The sequence below is a fragment of the Leopardus geoffroyi genome, chromosome E1 (genome assembly GCF_018350155.1).
Source record: "Leopardus geoffroyi isolate Oge1 chromosome E1, O.geoffroyi_Oge1_pat1.0, whole genome shotgun sequence".
In the NCBI taxonomy this organism is placed as follows: Eukaryota; Metazoa; Chordata; class Mammalia; order Carnivora; family Felidae; genus Leopardus; species Leopardus geoffroyi.
In genome coordinates, this window is record NC_059330.1 from 44,259,861 (window position 1) to 44,283,118 (window position 23,258).

At 52.3% G+C, this 23,258-nt stretch overlaps 2 protein-coding genes across 20 annotated transcripts in view; one reads left to right on the forward strand and one right to left on the reverse strand.

Annotated features, from left to right (window-relative positions):
- KANSL1 (KAT8 regulatory NSL complex subunit 1) overlaps positions 1–13,746 on the forward strand; it is a 134,880-nt gene extending 121,134 nt beyond the window's left edge. For 2 of the 3 annotated variants that reach the window (XM_045489296.1, XM_045489297.1), the window contains 8 exons: positions 4,628–4,810; positions 5,330–5,518; positions 5,851–5,999; positions 9,495–9,616; positions 10,208–10,265; positions 10,533–10,645; positions 11,522–11,774; positions 12,135–13,746. In XM_045489296.1, coding sequence (XP_045345252.1) covers positions 4,628–4,810; positions 5,330–5,518; positions 5,851–5,999; positions 9,495–9,616; positions 10,208–10,265; positions 10,533–10,645; positions 11,522–11,774; positions 12,135–12,362 — 1,295 coding nt within the window. In that variant the 3' untranslated portion in view covers positions 12,363–13,746. The remainder of the gene's footprint in view (positions 1–4,627; positions 4,811–5,329; positions 5,519–5,850; positions 6,000–9,494; positions 9,617–10,207; positions 10,266–10,532; positions 10,646–11,521; positions 11,775–12,134) is intronic. The other variant, XM_045489298.1, reaches the window with a different exon arrangement.
- A 1,475-nt stretch (positions 13,747–15,221) lies between these two features.
- MAPT (microtubule associated protein tau) overlaps positions 15,222–23,258 on the reverse strand; it is a 100,477-nt gene continuing 92,440 nt past the window's right edge. For all 17 annotated transcript variants that reach the window (XM_045489303.1, XM_045489302.1, XM_045489301.1 and 14 more), the window contains 2 exons: positions 22,345–22,457; positions 15,222–19,466 (listed from right to left, as the gene is read on the reverse strand). In XM_045489303.1, the coding sequence (XP_045345259.1) occupies positions 19,251–19,466; positions 22,345–22,457 (329 nt within the window). In that variant the 3' untranslated portion in view covers positions 15,222–19,250. The remainder of the gene's footprint in view (positions 19,467–22,344; positions 22,458–23,258) is intronic.

The following is a 23,258-nucleotide window of genomic DNA, read 5'->3' on the forward strand; positions in this document are numbered from 1 at the left end:
CAGTTGTGAATTTCCTTCCCATCCCCCAATCACATGTACTCAATTGTGTGATGTCTCCTGTTCAGTCAACATCTCTACTTGGAGGAACCCATTCCCTTTTGACACTTTCTTTTCCTTCTGACTGGTTCATATCTATAGATCTGAGTGCTGCCCTTACACTTCCTACTCCATCCCACTTCAAGCAACTGGAGGTAGCATTGAGGGAAAAAGACCTTTCTCTGGTCTTTAGCATCTTTGCTTTCCTGCCTGCCTTTAAATGCTTTTTCGATCTCTTTTTCTCCATGTCTCACACAACTCCTAACCATGACATTGGAGTTTAGACAAGAGAGATGGTCATTAAATCTCCTTAGGAGCCTGTAAAGAGGATGTGTGAACATATTTGCCTATGGATGAATTAGACTTTCTGTGGGTTGACCTGGGGAACTCTGTTAGCATTTCTAATATTGTTCCTGTTGGGATATTTTTGCTTTGATCCAAACAAATAGCATGGTAAGGTTTTCAGGGCCACAGATATGCCCAACTCTAAAGGGCACCATTATTCTATGTGAAGCACCTCCAAGATTCCCCATATATCATTGTGTGGAATAATAAGTAACTGTGAAGACTTAGCAGCCGGCCTGATACTGTGAGGGTCAAACATACATGCACCAGACCTGACCTCTGGGCCACCCTTTTACAGCCTGTTGTCTAGAAGCTACTTAGAGATGGCAGGCTTTTCAAGCAGTCTTACTGATGTTTCCGCACCAGTTTCTTTGTAGTTAGGTTGGGAACCACCTGCACCTCTTCATTTTAGACTTGTCTCCCTTGTTGACCACACCTCCAACATTCCCATTAAGTGTGGTTAGGGATGATAGAATTCTTGTCACCCCACTTAATCAAGCCAGTTAATCCTTAGCTTGAAATGCAGAGGATGTACAAACCCTTGGAGGAAAGAATGTTAACTTGAGTTTGGGCTTCATAAGAGCACCACCTGCTGGCCAGATGATCTATGCTGTTGTGAGAGAGCTTACTAAGACTCTATGTACAAGGCTACCGCAGTTTTACCAGCAGGAGGAGGAAGGGAGTATTACAAAACAACCCTAGAAAATGTGCTTGAGAAAATGGTGGATAGTAATGAGCAAAACAGTTAAGTGAATCCTGGAATGTCGGACCCTGGTGAGCATAAAGTCAAAGTCTTTGTATTTTGTCTGAGGAAATAGTAGCTTAAAATGGTATTCGTTTCCTTCTCTTTCTTATTTCCTGTCATAACACTTCTGTTTTCCTTTTGTTGTTGACCTAATCAAGTATCTGCACCCTCTTCTCTTCATCACAGAAGAATTACCTGTACAGGTACAAAATGTGTGAAGTCCTCTGGCCAAATGAGTCCCTGTTGTATTCTCTTCTGTTTCATACCCTTTCCTTGCTCACTTTCAGGTCCTGCATATCTAATCCATTTCAGGGCTTCAGCTTTACATGGATCCCAGGTGTTGTTACTTAACCACTTAGAGCATGAACTAAGACCATCAATCCCTAAGAGATCATTTTTGTTCATTGACTGGGGGATTTAACTGACTTCCTGTTCACTCTTATATGAAAGCAGTTAACACACAGTAAACTTCTAGCAAAGTATAGCAGCCTGAGTCCTTCCAGCAGTTTGTTGTTATCCCTAACTGCCCATGCAGTGGGGTTGGTTATAGGGGAAATTGCTCTGGATTCTGCTTAATACTTCAACTCTGGGGCTCAGGTTGGTATTCTCCCATTGCAGCAGCTTCTACTTCAGAGCATTTAAGTGAGGGAAGGGGATTAGGTGTGGAACTGAAGTGTCTGACATAACATGTTAAGAGCTGAGAGACTCTGGGGGCGCCTGGGTGGCTCAGTTGGTTAAGTATCTGACTTCGGCTCGGGTCATGATCTCACGGTTCCTGAGATCGAGCCCTGCACTAGGCTGTGTACTGACAGCCTGGAGCCTGCCTCAGATTCTGTGTCTCCCTCTCTCTTTGCCCCTCCCTGGCTCATGTGCTCGCTTGCTCGCTCGCTCACTCTGTCACGTTCTCTCAAAAATGAATAAACACTAAAAAAAAAAAAAAGTAGTCATTCTGGTCTAGCGGTAACAAATTCCTCTCCTGTGCTTACTCAAATGGATTCATAGCAGTTTTCTGGATTTAACTAAGTCACTTTTTGAGATGGATCTGAGGTCTTGGGATACAGTAGGAAAGAGTATTCTGATTGTTTAGCTTTTGTCTGCAGCAGACGAGGGGAGAGCTAGAGCATGTGTGCTGGGATGTCACCTGCCCGGCTCTAGGCCTGCTGCCTCTTCTCACAGATGAAGCTAAACGCAGCCAAGTGGTAGGTTCTTGTTTTTGCCTTCTAACTCGGTGTTGGGATTAGGACCTGACTCCAGGCCTGCTTATTTCCAGTCTGTTGCTGTTTGCATTATAAATCAGGTTGCTCGTTTCCCTACCTCCTTTTATCCTGGCTTAATTTTCAGGTTTGGGAGAGCAATGACTGGGGAAAGTAAAAGGAAAAAATGAAATCACAAGGCTTTTGTTGTCCCATCATATAGACTTTGCCAATTCTTCTGTTGACAAAGGGGTGTCCTGGGATATAGAGGAAGTGTTTTCCCCTTTCTGGGGCCTTTATGCATTCCAGTTCAGCTCAGCTTTCAGAATGCCTCTAGACAATGCTTTATTTCCTACACACCCTTTTCCCTGACCATTCTGAATTAGAGTAAAAAATATTTGCCACTATTACCTTAACTCAGTTCTTGATCGTTTATTAATAGGAAATTCTTTTGTTTAAACATTTGACCTTTTTGGGGAAGGCAGGGGGAATCAAACCATTTTATTGAGGGGCTTGAGGGAGGAGTGGAAGGGCTGGGAACACCATGAGAGCCAATGTCCTTGGCCTGGTTGGGATCTCCCCAACTTTGAAATTGCTGAAAGCTGATCTGTGTCTTTTTTTTTTTTTTTTTTTTTTTTTTTTTTTTTTTTAATTTTTTTTTTTTTCAATGTTTATTTATTTTTGGGACAGAGAGAGACAGAGCATGAACGGGGTAGGGGCAGAGAGAGAGGGAGACACAGAATCGGAAACAGGCTCCAGGCTCTGAGCCATCAGCCCAGAGCCTGACGCGGGGCTCGAACTCCCGGACCGCGAGATCGTGACCTGGCTGAAGTCGGACTCTTAACCGACTGCGCCACCCAGGCGCCCCTGATCTGTGTCTTTTAACGGTTGGAGTAGGTGAATTTTAAGTGTGGGAAAGAATGATTATGCAAAAAAGTTTCAGAAGACAGCACTGTCCTCACAGACTGTATCTCATTACTTGGACGTATAGCAAATATTTATTATCTTTAAAAACTTCAGTAGTTTTCCTAATCTGTTTGGCTGCTATTAACACATTCCACCTCAGAATTAAATCTCTCCATTCCCTGGGCCAAAGAATAGTCTCATGGTGTAGTGGCTAAGAGTGTGGGCTTTAGGGTTATACAAACCTAAGTTTGAATGTTGGTTAACTAATACTAAAGTGTGTAACCTTGAACAGTTAATTCACCTTTCTGAACCTGTTTTGTCTTTTAAAAGGGAGCTTAACGGTGCTTACATCAAAATGAAATACATATTTTAAATTAACTCTTAGGTATAAGACCTCTAAAATGAAAACTGCCAAACTCTGCTGAGAGAGAATTAAAGAAAACTAAATAGATAGATACACCACATTGATGGCTTGAAACGCTTGGAATTGATGGCAGACAGAAGGCATTTCTCCCCAAATTGACCTATAGAGTCAATGTAATACCACAATGAGGTGTTTTGTTTTTTGGGTTTTTTTGCAAAGCTTAAAAGAAAAAGCGACTGCCTACTATTCAGGAAGAATAAGATTCCATCTTGTCTGCAACACTGGGTGTTAGAATATAGTGAAGTAATAGCTTTAAAGGTCTGAGAGGAAAATGGTTTTAGTTCTGGAAATATTTTTTCTAAAGAAATTACTCAAAGCCCCATTGTTAGGAAAATAAATGAAACTAAGAAAACGGAAAGGTATGAGAGATGGTGAATCAGAAAATGGTAAAAAAATCACAGTTAAGCTTAAGAGATTTATGATACTGAATATTAACTAATCAGGTAAAAAAAATAGATCATCCCTAGGTGAGGGGTGAGGAGCTAGGGAGGAAGGAGGGTATAGTACTCAGTAGACAATAAATATTTCTTGAATGAGTATGTCCTGAATAACTGTGTTGGTAGGATCAGGCTTTAATGTTTTAGTCTCCAGGAGGATAGAAACGGGATGCTTATCAGTCTTTCACACCAGTAGTTTAACAAACTTAGCAGAGTATGTGAACAAGGAAAACTCCATCCATGTAATAACAGAAGGTGTTTTAGATGGGGTGTTCATTTAACTTGAAAATAAAAGGTAAAAGTGACTTGCTTATGAGGAAAAGAAACAACCTTCAGTAAAGTTCCGATCAACAGACCTTCCATATGACAGTGCTTTTGCCCCGCTGGGTCATCGTGCCACTCGGCACATAAAAGAAGGGTGTGCTGTAGATCCCCGCCCACTGGAGAGCCAGGGGTACTGGTGAACACACCTCTCTTCTTGAGAGAGGAGCCCAGAGGCCAGGTGTCTGGACTAACCTGCAGTGTTTCGTGTTCCTTACAGATGTTCCCACAAGCCTGCACTTCCAGAGCATGCTGAAATCTCAGTGGCAGAACAAGCCTTTTGACAAAATCAAACCTCCCAAAAAGTTTTCACTTAAGCACAGAGCACCCATGCCAGGCAGCCTGCCAGATCCAACTCGTAAAGACAGGCACAAGTTGGTCAACTCCTTCCTAACAACAGCCAGTAAGTTTCAGGGGACCAGAGAGTCTTCCTCCAGTTACTTCTCTATTCCTTTTATATTCTTTTATAAAGAATTACTTCATAATTCTTTATAAACATTACTGTTTTGCTATGGCAGTGTGTCGGGGTTGGGAGAGGCAATTGACCGATACAAATTCAGCTCACAGTCTACTTCTGCCTGTCTCGGATGTTCTCAGATGGACTCTGAAAGCTATTCCAGACACCATGCATCTCGGGACAGGACCCAGAGTGCTCGAGGAACAGCTAGCAGTGGCATGGCATTGGGTCCATGTGTGGGCAGGCCTCTTCTGTAGCTGGTGTCAGATTTCTCTGGTTGAGGGCCCTGTGGGCTGCCTGGCCTATCCTGGCCATTGTGCTGTTTGCTAGAAGCTTCGGTCCCAGAGGACTCTCCTGCTGCCCTGAGTGTCCATCATTGGCCTAGAGAGAACTCAAGAGCTTGGAACTCAAATAAGAAAAGATTGAGAGAAGATTTCACAGCTCTTTTTCTGTTCCCCTCTTCAGAGCTGTCCCATCACCAAACCCGGCCTGACAGGACCCACAGGCAGCACTTAGACGATGTGGGGGCCGTGCCTATGGTGGAGCGAGTGACAGCGCCCAAAGCAGAGCGCTTGCTCAACCCACCGCCACCTGTGCACGACCCAAACCACAGCAAAATGAGATTGCGAGACCATTCATCTGAGAGAAGTGAAGGTAGGGCCAGGCCCGGCACCTCTACCTGCATTTGCATCTGCTCAGGGCTTTCTGGGGCAGCCTGGGCATCTCTCAATTGCCCCCAGCTTTGTCCTTCACTTTCTAGGAAGGCAGAGTAGAGGGACCCTACTGCTTCTAAGTGCAGGTCACTTCTTACTGCTACAGCAACCTCTGCCCGGTCCCCTACCTCCCATCAACCAGTTTGCTTCACCTTTTTATCCTCTAGGCTTAGAATGCATTTTTGCTTTTATGAATTGCTGGCATTTGTAACTTGTGCTAGAAGTAGAGCCGTTTGAGGTAGCCACGTATTCCTTTTTTGTTGACTTCTGCAGTGTTGAAGCATCACACGGACATGAGCAGTTCCAACTACTTGGCGGCCACCCAAAATCCACCGCACAGTCCCCTGGTGCGACAGCTCTCCACCTCATCGGACACCTCGGCACCCACCAGCTCTAGCCCACAGGTTACGGCCAGCACGTCTGTAAGTACCTTGGGCTCGGCTGCACAGTCCCTCCGCAGCCACGGTTCACCGAGTGGCTGGCTCTGGAGGACAAGGTAGAAGGTGGGATTTGGGGGGAACTCGGCTCGCTGTGATGTGCCATTTTTTGTCAAAGTAGTGGTATTTGACCTGTTTTCCTTGAGTTGTTTCTCATAGTAGGAAGCTTGATGCTGAGACAGACTCTGAAGGCGGTCTGGGCCTGTTCCAGGTCTGTGGGGCTGGGTTTCAGATGGGACTCCGCCGGGCCGCGGCTCTAATCCTGTGGGTCCGAGAAGTTCCCACGAGAGGAGGAATGGAGGACAGACACTTAGGAGCGTTGGAGGCACTTCATTTCCTTGTTTTCGTTATGCTGGGGGCGGGGGGGGGGGGAGCTGGAATGCTGAGAACCAGCCCTGACGTTAGGGTTCCTGGAAGGGAGGGAGAAGGCAGAGCCTCGCTTCTCAGGCCCCAGAGCAGAACTGCAGGTGCAGTGGGCCCTGCCTGCAGTACTTCCTATGGTGCGCGCAGGGCGGCGGGCAGCTCTTCTGGCGCCACGCTCCGTCCTGAGTGCTGCTCGCACGGCCGTTGCAGACACAGTCCCGCTGATTGCTTTCTGATACTTGACTTCCTCGGTGTGGGCCTCCTGGAACACATGCACCTGTGTTGCTCTGTGCCTGCTGAAGGGCCCTTTAGGTGGTAGTTACAATAGCAATGGTGGTAGTAATAATAAAACGCTGCAACTACGACGTTTATTGTGTCAGTTCTGCCTGCTTTACCTGTGTTACCTCATTCAGTTCTGATCGTGCCCTTTGAGATGTAAGTGGTATTGAGGATTCTCATTTTGTAGGCAGGGAAACTGAGGCTCTCTAAGGTTAATAAGTAAATTGCATAAAGTGAGGCAACTTGTGAGGCTTACAAATGCAGTTCAAACCGAGGCAGTCTGACCGCTTAGCCAGCTCTTAAGTGCAAGCCTGAGGCCAGGCGTCGCGGAGGTCCCCTGTGTGGGTGCTTTGGATCCCCTTTAGAGTGGACATCAAGAAACTCCCAAGCCCACAAAACGGGCTCCTGTTGTTCTGTCTTTGCTCTTAAAAGTCAGACGATCTTTTCCGAATGACCTCTTCGTTCCTCCCTTCTTCACCTCCTACACCCACAAGTTTTGTCTAAATAGGTATGTGGTATCTTAACCACGAACTCCATTATCCTTCAGAGGGTCTCAGACAACCAGAGGATTTCAAAGACAGAGAGTCTGTCTCTGATTCTCAAGTTTGAGCTCTTGACCAGTTCTTGGGGGGACTTCAGTGTTCACTCACCCGGCCAGCCCTCCTGTGTCTGGAGGATGTTAACTTAGGCCTGGATCACTTGACAGTTTTTCTTCTTATAGAGTACACATTTTGTATCTGTGCTCACCCTTAAGGCTGTCACTGCCAAATGTTTTCAAAGAATATGGATTTATTTGTAGTAAGAAGAATAGTAGGCCAGATCCTGAAAATGAGGTAGAGAAGCTAGACGACACTGGAGAAAGTTGGGGGCAGGAAGGGCTGGGGTAGGTACGGCGGTGCTTTCCAAAAGCCGGTGTATACCTCAGTATCACCTCAGTGGTCAAAAAAGAGGAAATCTCTGAAGATTCTGATTTGATAGAGGAGGGGCCCCAGACCCGCATCCCCCTTTTAGCCTGGTAACGCACTCCTCCCTCTTGCTTCTGAGGAACCACTTTCCATCCCCATCACCCGTTCTGCACCACTGGCTCTAAACGGGAGACAGTAGTTAAGTCAGACCAAGTGAGTGCCTGGCAGAGGAGGGCACTCAAGCCTATTGAACCATTTTTGTTTTTTCATAGTAGAAAGCTTGATAACAAGACAGACTCCGAGGGTGCTGTCTTGGGCCCACTCCCATATCTTTCCCTTGAAGCTACTAATAACAGGCCCACAAGATTCAGGGAATATACACACCTGTTTCCACCAGCTTCACATTCATTCTTGACCAAGATTTAGGGAAAACAATCTCTTGAGGCTTCCTTAAGGTACACTTCTTGTAGTGGGAAGTGTAATTTTAAAAGAGATGGGACAGTGGCAGAGGGTTTTGGGCATGAAGTCACTAATCCTTAGCTGCAGAACTCAGCCAGGCAAGATTTACAAAAGTCTTCGAACATCCTGGTTAACGAGTTACCCTAAATTTGTGAGGCAAATGACAGTTTGTTCTCATTTGATAGAGAAGGATGTTGAGGTGAAAAGACATCGTGGTAACCTAAGATCATAGGTGACCTTAGCCAAAATCCTGGCGCGGAAAACACTGCCTTTCACCACATTCTCCGAATGTCCCAAGATGATGGGATGAATCCATCCTGTATCGCCCTCCAGGAACAGAGTAGTAGACGGGTTAGTTGTAGGGAACAGCTTCGTCCTCATCTTGCTGTTCACTAACCCCTTCCCTCTGAGCTGACCACACTTGGGGCTTGGGTTTGAGTGCAGCCTCTCGGGTGTTTCCAGCTGTATTGTCACCACGGCAGCGTGTGTGGCATCCTGCCGTTTGCCTCCGGCCCCTCTCGGCTGCCGGTGTCTGTTTCAGGGTAGGGTGTTTGTTATCTGGGCCCAAGCAGCTGGTGGACTTTTTCCTCCATGGAAGAAACCAGGTTTTCCGGCTCCCTGCTTTACTCCTGCTCTGGCCTCTGGGCTGCTGTGGGTGCCCACCTCCTCCTCTGATAGTGGATCCTTGTTAGTGTTCTTTCTTCCTGAGAGTTTGATCTTCTCAGCCTCCTGGAGAAGCAAATCTCCATCCTCCAAGAAACTGTGGAGCCAGGCTCTTCCTGCATTTTCCTCCATTCAGCTCCACTGGTAGAGCTAGAAAGCTCTCCACCCTTCCCCAAGAATAACAGCCAGAAAGAGGGGGAAACCACATAGGCTGAGCAGATGGTGGGTACAGACTTAGCTGAAGAGTTCAGATCTATAAGGAGGAAGGGCTGTCGTGATGTCCAAGGTTAGAGGATCTGTTGAGCTGGACCTGTCCTCTGAGGTCTTTTCCCGATAAGGGAACTCTTCGCATTTCTAACCTGAAGAGTCCCCACTAGGCCCAGTTAAGCATTAGGAGCCACTATGGGTCTGAGTGACAGATAAAACGGGAGAAACAGAAAGGATGACTTTAAAGGAAGGGGATAAAGGTGTCTACAGAGGAGTCAGAACCTCAGCACTAGCTTCGAGGCCCCAGGATGCCCACCCTGTAAAATTCAGCTGAAGTCTTTTTCCACGTGAGCCCATAAAGGAACAGGGTGACCAGTGAGACTTGTGAGCTGGAGGTGCTCCTCAGGGCCACCTCGCGTTTCTCCTGAGGACCTTGTAGTGGCAGACCACCTCCTTGATGTAGACGGTGGCTGCTGCAGGGCGGGCCCCCACCCAAGGACCAGGTGCCTGGGGGCTGGTGATCCAGTAATGTTTGAAGTCTTAGGTGTATGCTTTGCTGTTTGCAAAATTGTGCCTCCCTTTTAAACTTACCTTTGTCTTACAGCAGCCAGTGAGGAGGAGAAGGGGAGAGAGCTCATTCGACATTAACAACATTGTCATCCCGATGTCTGTTGCTGCAACAACTCGTGTAGAGAAACTACAATACAAGGAAATCCTTACCCCCAGGTAGGGGCCCTAGATAATTGGCTCCTCTCCCTGTTCTTCCTGTTCTTGGCCTTTTCCCCTTTTTGTCACAGACCTTGGGGTTCTAGCCTTAGGTTTTGCCTTCTCCTTAAGAGAAAGTCTTAACCTGATAGGAGTGAAATTGTTTCTATATACAGTTCTCTATTATATGAGCACCAGCCAGACCACAGGCCACAAACTGGCTGCAGCTATGTTTGTTTGACAGCACTGAGGAGTTCGTTGTCGGCATCAAAGCAGGATTTCACGTATGAATCTTTGTTTCTAGCCTTTGTTGACAACTCAGAAATTGGGCAGCCCCGTACAGGCACTCTCACAGAGTGGCAGTCAGCTGGGACTGAATAGCGGTGGTCCCCTCTAAACAGTCCCTTTGCTTGAGTTTGTCACAGTCTCCTAGCCTGTGTCCTGTTGGGGCATTGGAGTGTGGAGCCTCTTTCAGAGGCCTTGGGGGCTACCAAGGCCAAGCCGTGAGAGGGCAGGGTCGTTCACAGGTGCCCAGCTCTCGTTCTTTGCATAGACACACTAATTCTGCCCCGGTTGCCTAGCCCTCATAATTGTCCCTTCTTGATTTTGCAGCTGGCGGGAGGTCGATCTTCGGTCTCTGAAGGGGAGTCCTGACGAGGAGAATGAGGAGGTAACAGCATGGTCATTCTCTGTTAGGAGATGCGCGCGCACGCGCGCACACACACACACACACACACACACACACACACACACACACACCCGTGCACACATCCCAAGTGCCTCAAGACCCATGGGTGTCAAGTGCAAGCTCATTGCATTCCTGTCCGGATGGGGAAGAGCCTAGTAAGGGCTGGGGCTTGTTCTAGAATTGATCCACCCATACTTAAACTCGGCTTCCTGGAGGGGAGAGGGGATCAGTGAAGCTTTTCTCTCGCAGGTCGAGGATCTGTCTGATGCAGCCTTCGCCGCCCTACATGCCAAGTGTGAGGAGATGGAGAGGGCTCGGTGGCTGTGGACCACGAGTGTGCCACCCCAGCGGCGGGGCAGCAGGTGATGGGGCAGGCTCAGGTGGCCAGGCCTGTGAAGGGAGGGTGAGCAGGGAGTTGGCCGCTGCGTCTGTGGAACTGCCACTGCCCCACAGGCGCTCTGCATACTCCTCCACTGGCAGTGGCCCTGAGCGCAGAAGTTCCTGGTGTTTGATGGAACTGATGAGGGCACGTGGTCCCATGGCTGGGTCCTTGCTGAGTGCCGGACGACTGTCCAGGTGTGGCAAACTTTCATGCTCTCCTGGGCTCCGGGCGCCAGCTGTCTGTGGCATTAGGATCGCTTCTCGGCCTTTTGGCTAAGATCAAGTGTAGTGTCTGTGGCATGAGGAGGCCATTTGCGGGTCGTGGTGATTTAACCAGAGGAGCTTTGGAGGCCTCACCCAGGGTAACCTTCCTTAGGACAGTGGAACGGGGGGTGGTGGTCATGCATGAAAGAACTGACCCATCCTGTCTCCATTTATTGTAACAGTGGCAGAAGCCCTCAGGATTCTCAAGTAGAAAGATTTAGGGCTCTTGTTTTTGCCTTTTTTCCCTTGACTACAGTTTTCAAAGTCTAGACTGATTTCCCTTTCCTGGGAATTCACTGGGCACTGTGCCAGAGAGTAGCCCCTGGCATTGTTCAGCCGTGGCCTTCTCTTGGGATGATGGGCACACAGGGCTCTTACGACTGTCCTATGTGCCCCCTCCGCCCACCCCGCCCCCTACATGGTGGTGGGAGGAAACGAGAGGACGTGTGGTTTCTGGGAAAGAACCGTTGGGTGTCCATCTCCCTCGGCTCCTCTGGTTGGGATGCCCTTTTCCTGCCTCCTCCCCATCCGCCCAAGATAGACCGTCATCCCCCATTACCCAGGCACTCAGATTTGCACTCGTTGGTGTACAGGTCTTACAGGTCATCAGATGGCCGGACGACCCCTCAGCTGGGCAGTGCCAACCCCTCCACCCCCCAGCCCGCCTCCCCTGATGTCAGTAGTAGCCACTCTTTGTCGGAGTTCTCCCACGGTCAGTCCCCAAGGAGCCCCATTAGCCCGGAACTGCACTCGGCGCCCCTCACCCCAGTGGCTCGGGATGCTCTACGACACCTGGCCAGTGAAGACACCCGCTGTTCCACACCGGAGCTGGGGCTGGATGAACAGGTGAGGGACACGCGGCCTTTGCGTGGGGGTTGGCAGGGTGGGGGGATAGAGCAGGGGAGGGGGACAGCCCCTGCTGAAGATGGGTCTGCGTCATAGGACTCCCCTCCCCATTTTATTTTACTTTTATTTATTTATTTATTTTTACTCCCCTCCCCATTTTAAAGGGGACAAGGGGCTGCACTTGAAATTGATCTTCTGAAGGTGCCATGGAACTGCCGGCTCTGTAAGGGCTCTTCCTGGACCGCTCCAGGAAGTCTGGAGATGGGTCATGGACTTGAATCCACACGTCTCGGGCCAGGGCCTTGGGGCGGAACGTAGTCTGGAACCGGCTTCTCACCATGGCGGTTTGTCTCCCCACAGTCCGTCCAGCCGTGGGAACGGCGAACCTTCCCCTTGGCATACAGTCCCCAGACGGAGTGTGAGGACCAACTGGATGCACAGGAACGGGCAGCCCGCTGTACTCGGCGCACCTCAGGCAGCAAGACTGGCCGAGAGGCAGAGGTGGCCCCCACCTCGCCCCCCGTTGTCCCCCTCAAGAGTCGGCATTTGGCGACAACAGTCACAGCTCAGCGTCCAACTCACAGATGAGCGGGATACGAGAATCTAAACAGACTCACTAACTATTGGCATTAAAGCTTCAGAAATCTCTGCGTTTGATATTCAAACATCATATGCCGGAAATTTTCACAGTTTTTAGTGAATTTAAGGAATTTAGATTCTACTTTGGTATTTTTGTTTTGTTTTGATTTTTGTTTTGTTTGGTTTTGGTTTCCATGTTTTGTCGTCACACACCTGAGCACTTCCTCCAGTTGGCAAACAGAAGTTCAGGATAAGACCCTGCTGGCCTGGTCCTGGCACATCCTCCGCACTGTTGAATCACTGGACTTAGCGATGTTAGGTGACCACCCCCCCCCCCGCCCCCACCCCACACCTGTGGACAGGGTGGGACAGCCACGTGGGCAGAGGGAATGGCAAGCTCCCCGCTCAGCGTTGCCGCCTGAGGTCCGAGTAGGGGGAGAACAACACGCTCTGGACTCTCACCCTTTCTCCTCTCCTCTCTCCTCCCGTCGGCGGCCCGGCCCAGCTCTGGCCCTCCTGGCCGGGTCCCCCTTGGCCATCTGTGCTAGGGCACCCCCACGCCCACCAGAGCCTCTTGGCCATAACCGCCACCTGTTCCGAACTCTCAGTCAACAGAACGGCTTCCCTTTGTCATCCAGATCTTGGAGACCTAGTCTGGGTTTCCACTGCGTTTGGTCCTCTCTGTTTTGACTCCTCCACTGCAGTAACGTGACTGCGGCTGCTCAGGTCCCTGCCCCACCCCTTGCGCTCCCTCTCTGCTCCCCGATGCCACCCGCGCACCCACACACACCAGGCCTTCCACCCGGATGTTTTTACCAACTGTGTCCCCCGTCTGTGAAGGTGGGGTTAGGGCTACTTCCATTCCCACTCCTCTGCAAACTGGGGGTCAGGGACACGAGCAGTCATCTCCCCTCTAGGATTCTGTCGTCGTGGATTCATTTAGTCCCATTTCCCCCACACGCACTTCCCTGTTGGTGTCCAGCCTTTCCTCTCCCACACTCCCCTTGCCTGTGGAACGTTGTCTGGTCCTAGCTGTGGTTCCCATCACTCCCTCATCACCCCCCTTGGTCAACCTCGTGCCTGTCTCATGTATGATCACATCACCAAAAGGGGGGGGCAATAAGAACTTCTTTATTTTTATTTTTATTTTTTTTTTTTTTTGCCATTTTGTAATCGTATAAAAATAGTAGACAAACTGCTTAATGGTTGGGGTTTTTTCACAATTTTCAACATTAGTGATTTTTTTTGATTCTGTTTGCAAGTTAAAGGGTTTGTCATTGTTTCTTTAAAAACAATAATGCACCATATCCCTATGCATAAAGTGCTTCTTCTATTTATAAGGTTGAAAATTCTGAATAACCCTTTTAGCATTGTTAAAAAAAAAAAACAAAAACAAAAATGGAAAAAAAAAACCTTGTATTTTGTAAATATTTTCTTTTCCTGCTTTGAGCTGTGTATTGGCAGCGAAACATGTAGCTGTCTTTGTTCTATAGAAATGCTTTTCTTCAGAGAAGCTGATCTTTGTTAATGTCTTGATTCTGTTCGCAAAGCACAGACTAGTGCTTAAAAAAAAAAAAAGGAAGGAAAAATTGAAAAAAATAAAAAAAAAAGTTACAGAACGTTGTGTTGCCAGGCCTTTGTTGACATTGGACCAGGTTCACGTCGGGGGTGGCAGCTTAGGACCCTGTCCCACTGGAGCAGTTAGTTCTCTGGGTCCCTGGACTTGCTCTGAACCTTGGGAAGTCTCCGTTCCGTCCTTGGGCACCTGGCAGGGCCACCTGATGGTCACCAGGGAGAGGATGGAGTCGGGGTGGGGGGGCAGTAAGGGGTGCCCAGGGTATAGGGGGCTCTGTGTAGATAAACTTTTTGTTGGGTGTAAGCAATTGGTCGTTGCCTCTTGATGTTCCTTCTCTAGTGAGGCCAGCAGTACGACATCTTAGAACTGTTCTGAATTGCTCTCAGGGAGATCCCACCTCTCACCGCTTTTTCTGGGGTTGGGGTCAGTGAGAATGTACATACTTCGTAGCATCGTTCTTCTGAGGAGCCTACAGGCTGGGTTTTGTATGTACGAGAGAAAGACGCCGGCAGGCCTCATTCCCTTTTTCCACGGTAGTCATCTAGCGATGAGCGCCGAGTCGTGAGGGAGCCTTTCTCTCTGGCCGCCCTGTTCCTGCGACTGTGGCTGCACTTAAGACCTTCTCTGCTTAAGCTTCTGCCCGAAGTGGCTAGAGTGAGCACAAGGGGGAAAGCGGAGAAAACCGGTATTTTGAAACTTTGTATGAAAATTGAAGGGCTCCTTCTTAGGACCTTGACCTAATTACTAAAGAACAGGAATTAATATGGCTACTGTTTGGTATTTGTTTTCTTTGTGGCATTGCTAGGGGCTATCTGCTATCTCCGTGTAGCAGACTCCTTCCCCAATCTAATGAGGACCTGAAGGAGAGAGGAATGCGGCTCCGGAAGCCTGGAAGGAATCTAAGCCTTGGCGGGCCTAGTGTTCTGCTCCAGCCCCAGGCCTCTGGGAGCAAACGAGATCTCCTACACCCGCTGCAGCCGTGGCCCCTCTGAATATGCCGGTGTGGGTCTTAACAGACTCTGGAGTTGGAGTGCAGCCTTGTGAGCCCACCTACAAGGGTACTGGCCTTTCTTTGAGTTGGATCGGGACGGACTCCCAGCACCAGAATCAGAATCGAGTGAAAATGAACGAGTCTTGATAACTCTTCCTGCACCTGCAGGCCCCAGAGAGAGATTTTAGCAACCTTGACATTTCCTGCTGGGAGCGAAGTTCTCTAAGGTTAGGAAAGGACTTGCACATCGTACATCCTGAATCATTTTCTTGTCCTTTGAATCCATGCACGGAGACCTTACTTAATCAGTAATAACTTTATTTCCAAATTCACTTTTACAGCAACAATCAGTGTAAATCGTTTGTTAAAACACACAATACACCATATGGACGTTCACAGACAGGAAGCTAAGCTAAGATGGTTTCATGTCCCTCCCCCCACCCTCAAAATTACCAAAGAAATCATGGGACTTGCGAGTGCCAGAGATTGTCCTGCCCAACACTGCAAATTCACGGGGCTAAGTCCATTAGGAGGGGGGACTCTGGGCCGGTGCCCAGGGTAACCCTTTTCAGAGCTGAAGAGAAACCAGAAGTCTCGAAGCCACAGGTCTGCAGGTGCGACGAGCTGACCACCTCCACCTCCACCCTCATCCCCACCCGATGGCCTGACTTGGGGACAAAGACAAAAGAGGGGGGAAGGAAGAAGGAAGAGCTCTCGGCGGCCGCTAGCACAGGCTGCATGTCCGCAGCAGCAGGTGGGAAAGGTGGCGTGGAGGCTCCTGTGGCTTAGATGGAAGGATGCCGGGGTCTGCGGTAGGCGGGGCTGTGGGCCCAGGGACCCCCGTGAGGGGGCAGCTCTGTCTCCAGACTCCTCCCCAAGCCTCGCTGCCTGCCCCTGGCGGGGAAGGAGACGGGGCCGGCTGGCAGGACCCCAGGGACCTCTAGCAAACGTGGGTGGTCCGAAGAAAAGGGTTACTCGGTGGTTGCTGCCCTCCAAGACTTCCCTCTGCCCATGGTAACTATCTTACAGGTTCCTCCCCCCTCCCCCCAGAAGCACGACAAGCAATCGCAAGCAGGATACAGTCTCCGCGTTGAAGTCCGTTTAAATAGAACTACGGATAAGTGAGTGGAGAGCTTGAAGGAACCAGGCGCACAGCACAGCCCACCCAGGGGACGCGGACCGGACGTGGGGGGAACGGGGTGGTCGAGAGTGCCCAGCCTGGTGGTGGCGGGGAGAGGGGGGGATTGTCCTCATTGAAGGTCACAAGCCAGCATCCCTTTGCAGTCTCCCTGCTGCACTGACCTGGTCACCCTAGACCGTGATCTCTAGGCCGACCCCAGCAGTCCCCACCCCGCCCCCCTCCCCGACGAGGGAGATCCCGGAGCCCTCTGAGCAAGGCCCTCAGGATAAGGTAGGGCAAGTGCAGACAGAGGCGCAGCCGGAGTCCGTGGCAACGCTGCGGGGCCGCGTCTCTAAGAGCTACCAACTCCGAACCACAGTTCCCTCCCCTTCCTCAGAACCCTTCTAAGAGCAGCTGGGACTCCAAGCGGCAGAGAGCCTCACAGCGGGTTAGTTCTGGGCCCAGATGACTCCTTGCACGGAAAGCTCGAGCTGCAAACGAAGCCGCCAGCCCTAGAGAGGCGGCCCTGGACGCCCACCAGCCCGCAGGGGTGCCTTAAACAGTGCCCAAACCGGAAGTGGCAGAACTGGGCCTGAGGTCGCTGAATTTCTTTAAAATGGCGATTTTCCACAAAGGCTGTCTCCTCTCCCCATGGCAGCAGACGGGGCTTGTGCAAGGTCGGCGGGGGCCCCCACCAAGACTCTGGGAACGGCGTCTCCTGACTTGTCACCCTGCTGCAGTCAGGCAGCGCGGGCCCCCGGGGCTCATCCGAGGCGGCCAGTCCATCCAAGCCCTGCTGTGGCTGGAGGGCGCTTGGTGGGAAGGCTAGGGCTGCCCTTCCAGGGGGACAGCTTGCAGTGGGACCCCAGGCCTCTCCCCGGCTGGTCCCGGGTTCCTTTCTCTTGTGACACAGGGTGTCGTAAGACCCTCGTGGCTGCTGGGGGCTTCTGGCTGTGACCGGAGAGGGCCATCTCCTCGCTGCAGACCAGGCCGGCCACAAGATCCACCTCTCTCTGCCCCAACAAAGGGAAGTCCCAGCGGGGCGGCAAGGGGGCGCCGTAGCTTCTGCCCCAGGATCCTGTCCCAGTCCTGTGCTCTGGGCCTTCCTCCAAGCTGAGGGCTTCTCCAATGTCAGAACCTGGTCCCAGATGCCCCGGAAGCCTTTCAGATCAGGAGGTTGTGACCAGGTAGAGCCACACCGGCCACCCAGAGCCAAGCCCCCCGTGTGGGAGGGAGAGACATCTAGGACCCCCGTGGGGTGGGTTAGAAACCTCTTCACAAGCATTTCAAGATACATGCGTCCTTTTTTTTTTTTTTTTTTAACCTTTTCATTATCAAAGTCACTCTGGTGAATCCAAGCATAAACAGACAAATCAGACTACAACGCGACAGGGTGCAGACGGGGAGGGAAAGGTGACGTCTATGTATATGTTCAGCTGCTCCAGCAGGACAGACAGCACTGCTTCCAGCTGGGACGGGGGGTGGCGGGGGGGTGGGGGGAAGAACCATTTCCGAGGGGGCGTGCTCCCCTCCCGGGGTATGCAGGGCTGAGCGCTGGCGGGGCCCTCGGAGAGGCTGGCAGTCACAAGCTCGGGTGGAATCGGGGCACAGAGTGTGGCCCTGCCCCAGGGGCCTTGCCTGCCTGACCTGCTGCCGCCTCTGGACCCAGGACGGCCAACCTGCTGCCAGTTCAACTCAGGAAGGGGACCAGGCCTTCTGGGAGGAAAAGGCTCTCCAAGTAGAAACAAGGCCAAAACATCCCGGGTCATTGCTGAGCCCACCCTGGCTCACATCTGCGAGGAGAGGTGGGGGGTAAGGGACAGAGTACGGTCATCAGGTTCATTGTGAGGGGACACACCGGTTGGGTGAGTTATAACTTAAACCAAGGGACCGAGATCTCACCTTGTGCCTGGGTTTTGCCTTCGCTCAGACACCCCTTTATTTGAGAGCAGGTGCCTCCTGCGTCTGAACAACGTCCAGTGCTGAGAAAGGGGCGTGGTGAGGCTGGGAACTCGGGACAGTGTGACATCATGAGGGGGACAGGCAGTGACTGGGCTCCGCACAGCAGACACATGGGCATGGTGGGGGGGAGGGAGGACAGGTGGCTGCAGTGGCCACGGGAGGGACAGGAGGCTCAGGACCCACCTCCCAGACCCCAGCACGCTCCAGGGATGCCAGAGGCCCAGGCTTGGGAACAGGCGGATGCCCCCAAGAGGCACGAGTCCTTACAAAGAGAACTGGTTTAGCCCTAAAGTCCCAGAACTGTGAGGTGGCCAAAATCGTGGCTGCAGTTCCAACCTTCAGAACTCAATAAAACAGGGTTTCCGTGGGTCCCCCACCCTGTAGGGAGGGAGAAAGAGGCCAGCGCTCGGGACGTCAAGGTCAGTCTTCTCCGAGGAAGCGATCCACAGGGTGCCCCCCTCCCGCCAACCGACCACCTCCTCCCGCCAACCGGAGCCTTTCTCCCACGGGCCGCCCGCGGGGACGGTGGCACACGGGCCCCGCAGCGGACCCCGGGCCACCGAGCACAGGGAGGCCGCCTGGCGCGAGCGAGCTGTGGGCAGCCGAGGCGGTCTGCCCTTCCCGCTGTCCTTCCAGGCAGAGAGCAGTGGCTCCCCGCCCCCCCCATCACCCACTCCCACACTGTCCCTTCTGCCCTCTCCCTCCCCCCCCCTTCCCCTGCCTCAGCCTCTCCGGGGCTCCTCCCCCAACCCCCACCACAAAGTTGACATCCGCCCCCGCGGCTCCCACACGGCACCCGGTTTCAAATCCATTGCTGCTGCCGCTGCCTCTGTGACACCCCCAGGACAGGGCAGAGCAGGGGCGCCCGAAGTCCCTTGAGATTCCCCAGAAGCAGCTCGCAGAGCCTCTCCTCCCTCTTCTAGGCGGAGGGGGAAAAAAAAAGAATCAAAAGTAATTGCCCAAGGAAATGGTGGGTGTGGTCGTCTTTTTAAATGTTTTTAAAAGTATTTTATTATCGCCAGCCCACCCATCAATTTGGAAAGCTGGAATTTGCTCTTTTTCCCGTCACTGATTTTGAAGTCCCGAGCCAGGGCCGAGAGACAAAAGCAGGTTAAAGTGATTAACCGATTAACCGATCTGTGAGGAGCAGCTGGGGGAGGGCAGAGGGCGAAGGGCCAGATCATTATTCTTTTTTTTTCCACACTCTCTCTCTTCTCTCCACGATTATTGACCGCCCCGGGGGCCTGATCACAAACCCTGCTTGGCCAGGGAGGCGGACACTTCGTCGGCTAGCGTGGCGAGCTGGGGCGAGTCTACCATGTCGATGCTGCCCGTGGAGGACACGTTGCTGAGGTGCCGCGGAGACGTGTCCCCAGACACCACGGGCGACTTGTACACGATCTCCGCCCCGTGGTCTGTCTTGGCTTTGGCGTTCTCGCGGAAGGTCAGCTTGTGGGTTTCGATCTGCGAGAGAGGAGGTAGTTGGGGGGGGGAGGGGAGGAGGGGTGAATTAAGCCATAGGAAGGGGAGCAAGCCCTGCCTGCCCCCCCCCCGGGGGGCTGCGGTGACCGTGGTCTGGTCACCGTCCCGGAGTGAACACCTGCGCGCGGGTCCTCCAGCGCCTGCCTGCCAGCCACCCGCGTCCCTTGGTGCCGTGTATGAATATAGCCTTGTGTGCACGTCATTTCACACACGTGTAACCGTATCCTAGGAGCGGAATGGCTGGTAGGTCAAAAGACATGTGCATTTTATCTTAATAGATATCATCAAACTGCATGGGGCGCCTGGGTGGCTCAGTCATTAAGCATCTGACTTCGGCTCAGGTCATAAGCTCACAGTTCATGAGTTCGAGTCACACATGGGGTGAGCTCGAGCCCCGCTCCGGGTAACACATGAGCCCGGGGGAGGCCCCGCTTCTCTCTCTCTCTGCCCCTCGCTTACTGGTGCCCTCTCTCTAAAAAAAAATATTACCCAATTGCAAAGTAAAGCATGAAGGAGAAGCTGGAGATGATTAAGGGACATCCCCAGAGTCACTGCCGTCCAGCCGTGAGCCACACACACTCCTCCCCTTCGCCTTTGACTGAGGGCTTTGGAGGTGGCAGCAAGTGTGAACCGCCCTGGAAGATGTGCTAGAAACGATGGTGCCATAAAGTCCTTTTTCAAGGAGAGAAACAATGACAGGGCCAGGAGGCCAGAGGTACTTAGCTCCAGAGGATGCCCACGACCCTCAGAAAGCCTGTGTCGCAGATGTGAGCAGTTCATAAGAGCTCCTGCTGAGCCCGGAAGTGGCGGACAGGAATTCTCTCCTTTTTTGGGGTCCTAAGACCTTTGTGCATCTGGCAAAGCCAGAAAGATGGACACAAGCGGGCAGGTGCTCAGAGACCCACAAGCGTTCTGCACAAACTCGGGAGTCCGTGGACCCTGGCTGAGAAGCCCCTGTTGCGGTGGGGGGGGGGGGTGGCGCTTGGACATGGGTATAAGTCCCCAAGTCTCCCAAACTGAAGGGCGCTCTGGAGATGGGGGTCCTGCACTCCACCGCTTGTTAGAGCTTCCTGCCCATCGCAGGAGGAAGTGGGGGACTAGATAGGCAGGGACACTCTGGGGTCAGGACAGTGTCTTCTGAGTGGTGGGCAGGGCCAGGCCCACCCTTTCTCAGCCAGCACAGAGGTGAGTTAAAACGGAAGTTCACACTCTGGCTTGACTCTAAGTCACGTTCTTAGCTGGTTACAAAGTACCAGGAACCTTCCAGAACACCATCTCCTTTGGGTTTCAGCACCACCCGGGATGTGGAGATTTCGGTCCCATTTTGCTGAGGGAGAAACGAGCTGAGATCACTTGCCCGGCCTGCCCAGGTCCCACCTCCAAGCAGAGTCAAGCCCAGAGCTTTGCTCAGGACATAGAAGCTTCCAGAGATGGGCAGAGACCTTCCTTCACCCAGGGAATCGCCAATGCCCAGGCCTTAAACCAGGGAGGCGGTCAGGTGACAGAAGCTAGAAGAGCCACCGGGCTTTTGCAGAGAACCTTCTCCACAACCTCAGAGAACTGGGCCCTGCCTCACTTCCCTTGAAGCGCGCGGCCTCCCGGCCCCTCTTTTACCAGGGACCAGGCACTGAGATGATATTTCTGCACCTTGGAAGCCCAGTCTGGGGAACCGGGTCCACCCTGCTGTCCGGGTGGGGGTGGGGGGGGGGGTGACAGGGGGTGCTGCGGGGAGCCAGAGAGCGCAAGGCCATCCGAGGGCGTGAGTACCCCGCCCTCCGTGCCCCGGCCTTCGGGGAGCTCGTCTGTGGTCAGGTTTGTCCTGAGGTCTCAGTCTGCAGCCTCTGCTTTAAGTAAGACCACACCAGCCAGTGCTTCTCCAGAACCGCCCCCTTGGGCTTTGGCCTCACACGCGGCATGGGGCATGTCCACTCAGAATGAATGGCGTGACGGCTGCCACTTCCAACCAGCTGGGCCACTTTGGCCAGTGCCCTTTCTCATGCTGGGTCGGGTCTCAGAGTCTGTGCCCATTCTGGGACACCCCTTCTCCTTCCACCACCCCTCTGTCAGCTGCTGGGGGGCACTGCAAACTGGAAAATGAGCCACTTCCAGAAGTTCACGGCCGCTGGAGTGGGTGGGAACCCCCCAGAGAGTGCTTTGGCTGCGTTTCTGCAGCAAAGTACAGCCATAAGACCACATCCTGTGATGCGCCCGGAGGGAGCCTGCTCAGGGCCACAAGCCCTGGCTTCCCCTTCTCCCAGCTCCCACAGCGAGACCCGAGGACTCCAGAAACTGCCCAGATCGCCGAGGCCCTGGGTCCAGCAGCCTTCCCCGTGGACGATTCTGTGACCGACAGGCAGGGGCTCTGCAAGGAATCTGGATTTCAGCATCACCGTTTTGCTCTGACTGCCTAGTGACCCACTTACAAAATCAGGTTACGCTCCCTTTACTCGCTCTGGTGCGCTGGGGCTGGCTTTGGGGATGGATGGCCACTTCCTTCCGTGGACGCTTGCCAACCACAGGGCCGACCGCCGTCACGGAGGACAGCGGCGCTCACCTTTCCGGGCATGAAAGCATCACCTGGGGGCTTTACAAACTCCAGGTGCCCAGGCTGCACCTGAGACCAATCAGAATCTCCAGGTGGGGTCTGGGCATCAAATCTGGCAAGGCTCCCAGGTGACAGCAATGGCCGGCGAAGGTGGCTCACCCGATGAGTCCTGGTGGTCGCTGAGAATCCACAGGAAGCCAATTAGTTCAGGCCCCTCAGCTTTCCTTCTCTGGAAAACCGGACCAGATTCGTGCACCCCACTCCATTAACAGCCATGTATAAATGCAGCCTCCTCCCCATCCCGCCCCCTTTTACCTTTTTATTCCCTCCACCAGGGACGTGGGTGATGTTATCCAGGGACCCGATCTTCGACTGGACTCTGTCCTTGAAGTCCAGCTTCTCAGATTTTACCTCCACCTGGCCGCCTCCTGGAACACAACACACACGGGGGCACCAGGCCTTGAAGGAGGGCTAAGCAAGCCATTCCAAGTAGACCCCAATCCTTCAGAGTAGACAAGACGGTCCTTCATTTAGAAGGTAGTCTGGGCACAGGTAAGAGCCCTTCCCAAGGGCTGGACAAGTTTGCTCTCTAACCAAGGTGTGCATCAATATTTGCTCAACAAATTCTTCCTCCTTAGTTCATGCAAAGGTCAATGACAACTCAGGGTAGGAGAAAAGATTCTAAATTCTAAAGTGGTCGGCTTCCAAAGAGTGAAGTCTCTCTTGGTCAACATCCTGTAAAGCCACAGCCCTGCAAGGCCTCGGAGTGAAACTAAATGGCAAAATGCACCCTAACGAAGGAAGGGCCCTGGCCCCTCCCCCTCCTCGGACACTAGGTGCCTCACCCGAGTGTGGGAGACGCGGCCAGAGAGGGAGACAGACAGACATCCTTCCTTTCTGGGGAAGGATAAGGCCACCCAAGAAAGCTGCTCATGGCGTGAATGGTGGCACAGCTGAGGGATGGTTTTCGCTGGGAGAGACCAAACTCCCACAACAAGTCTAAGGGAAGCCGGAACGTGATGACAGACAATCCGGACTACATCTCTGCCAGCCTTGTCTCCCCACAGGAATGCTTCAGCAAGTACAGATTCAGCTCTGAACCGGGCCCACGACAGAAGTCCCCACTCTGGACCCCCGGACAGGAGTTAGAATCTAGATCTACGCTGGGCAATACGATAGCCACCAGCCCCATGTGGCTACTTAAATTTTAATTAAATACAATTAGCTCA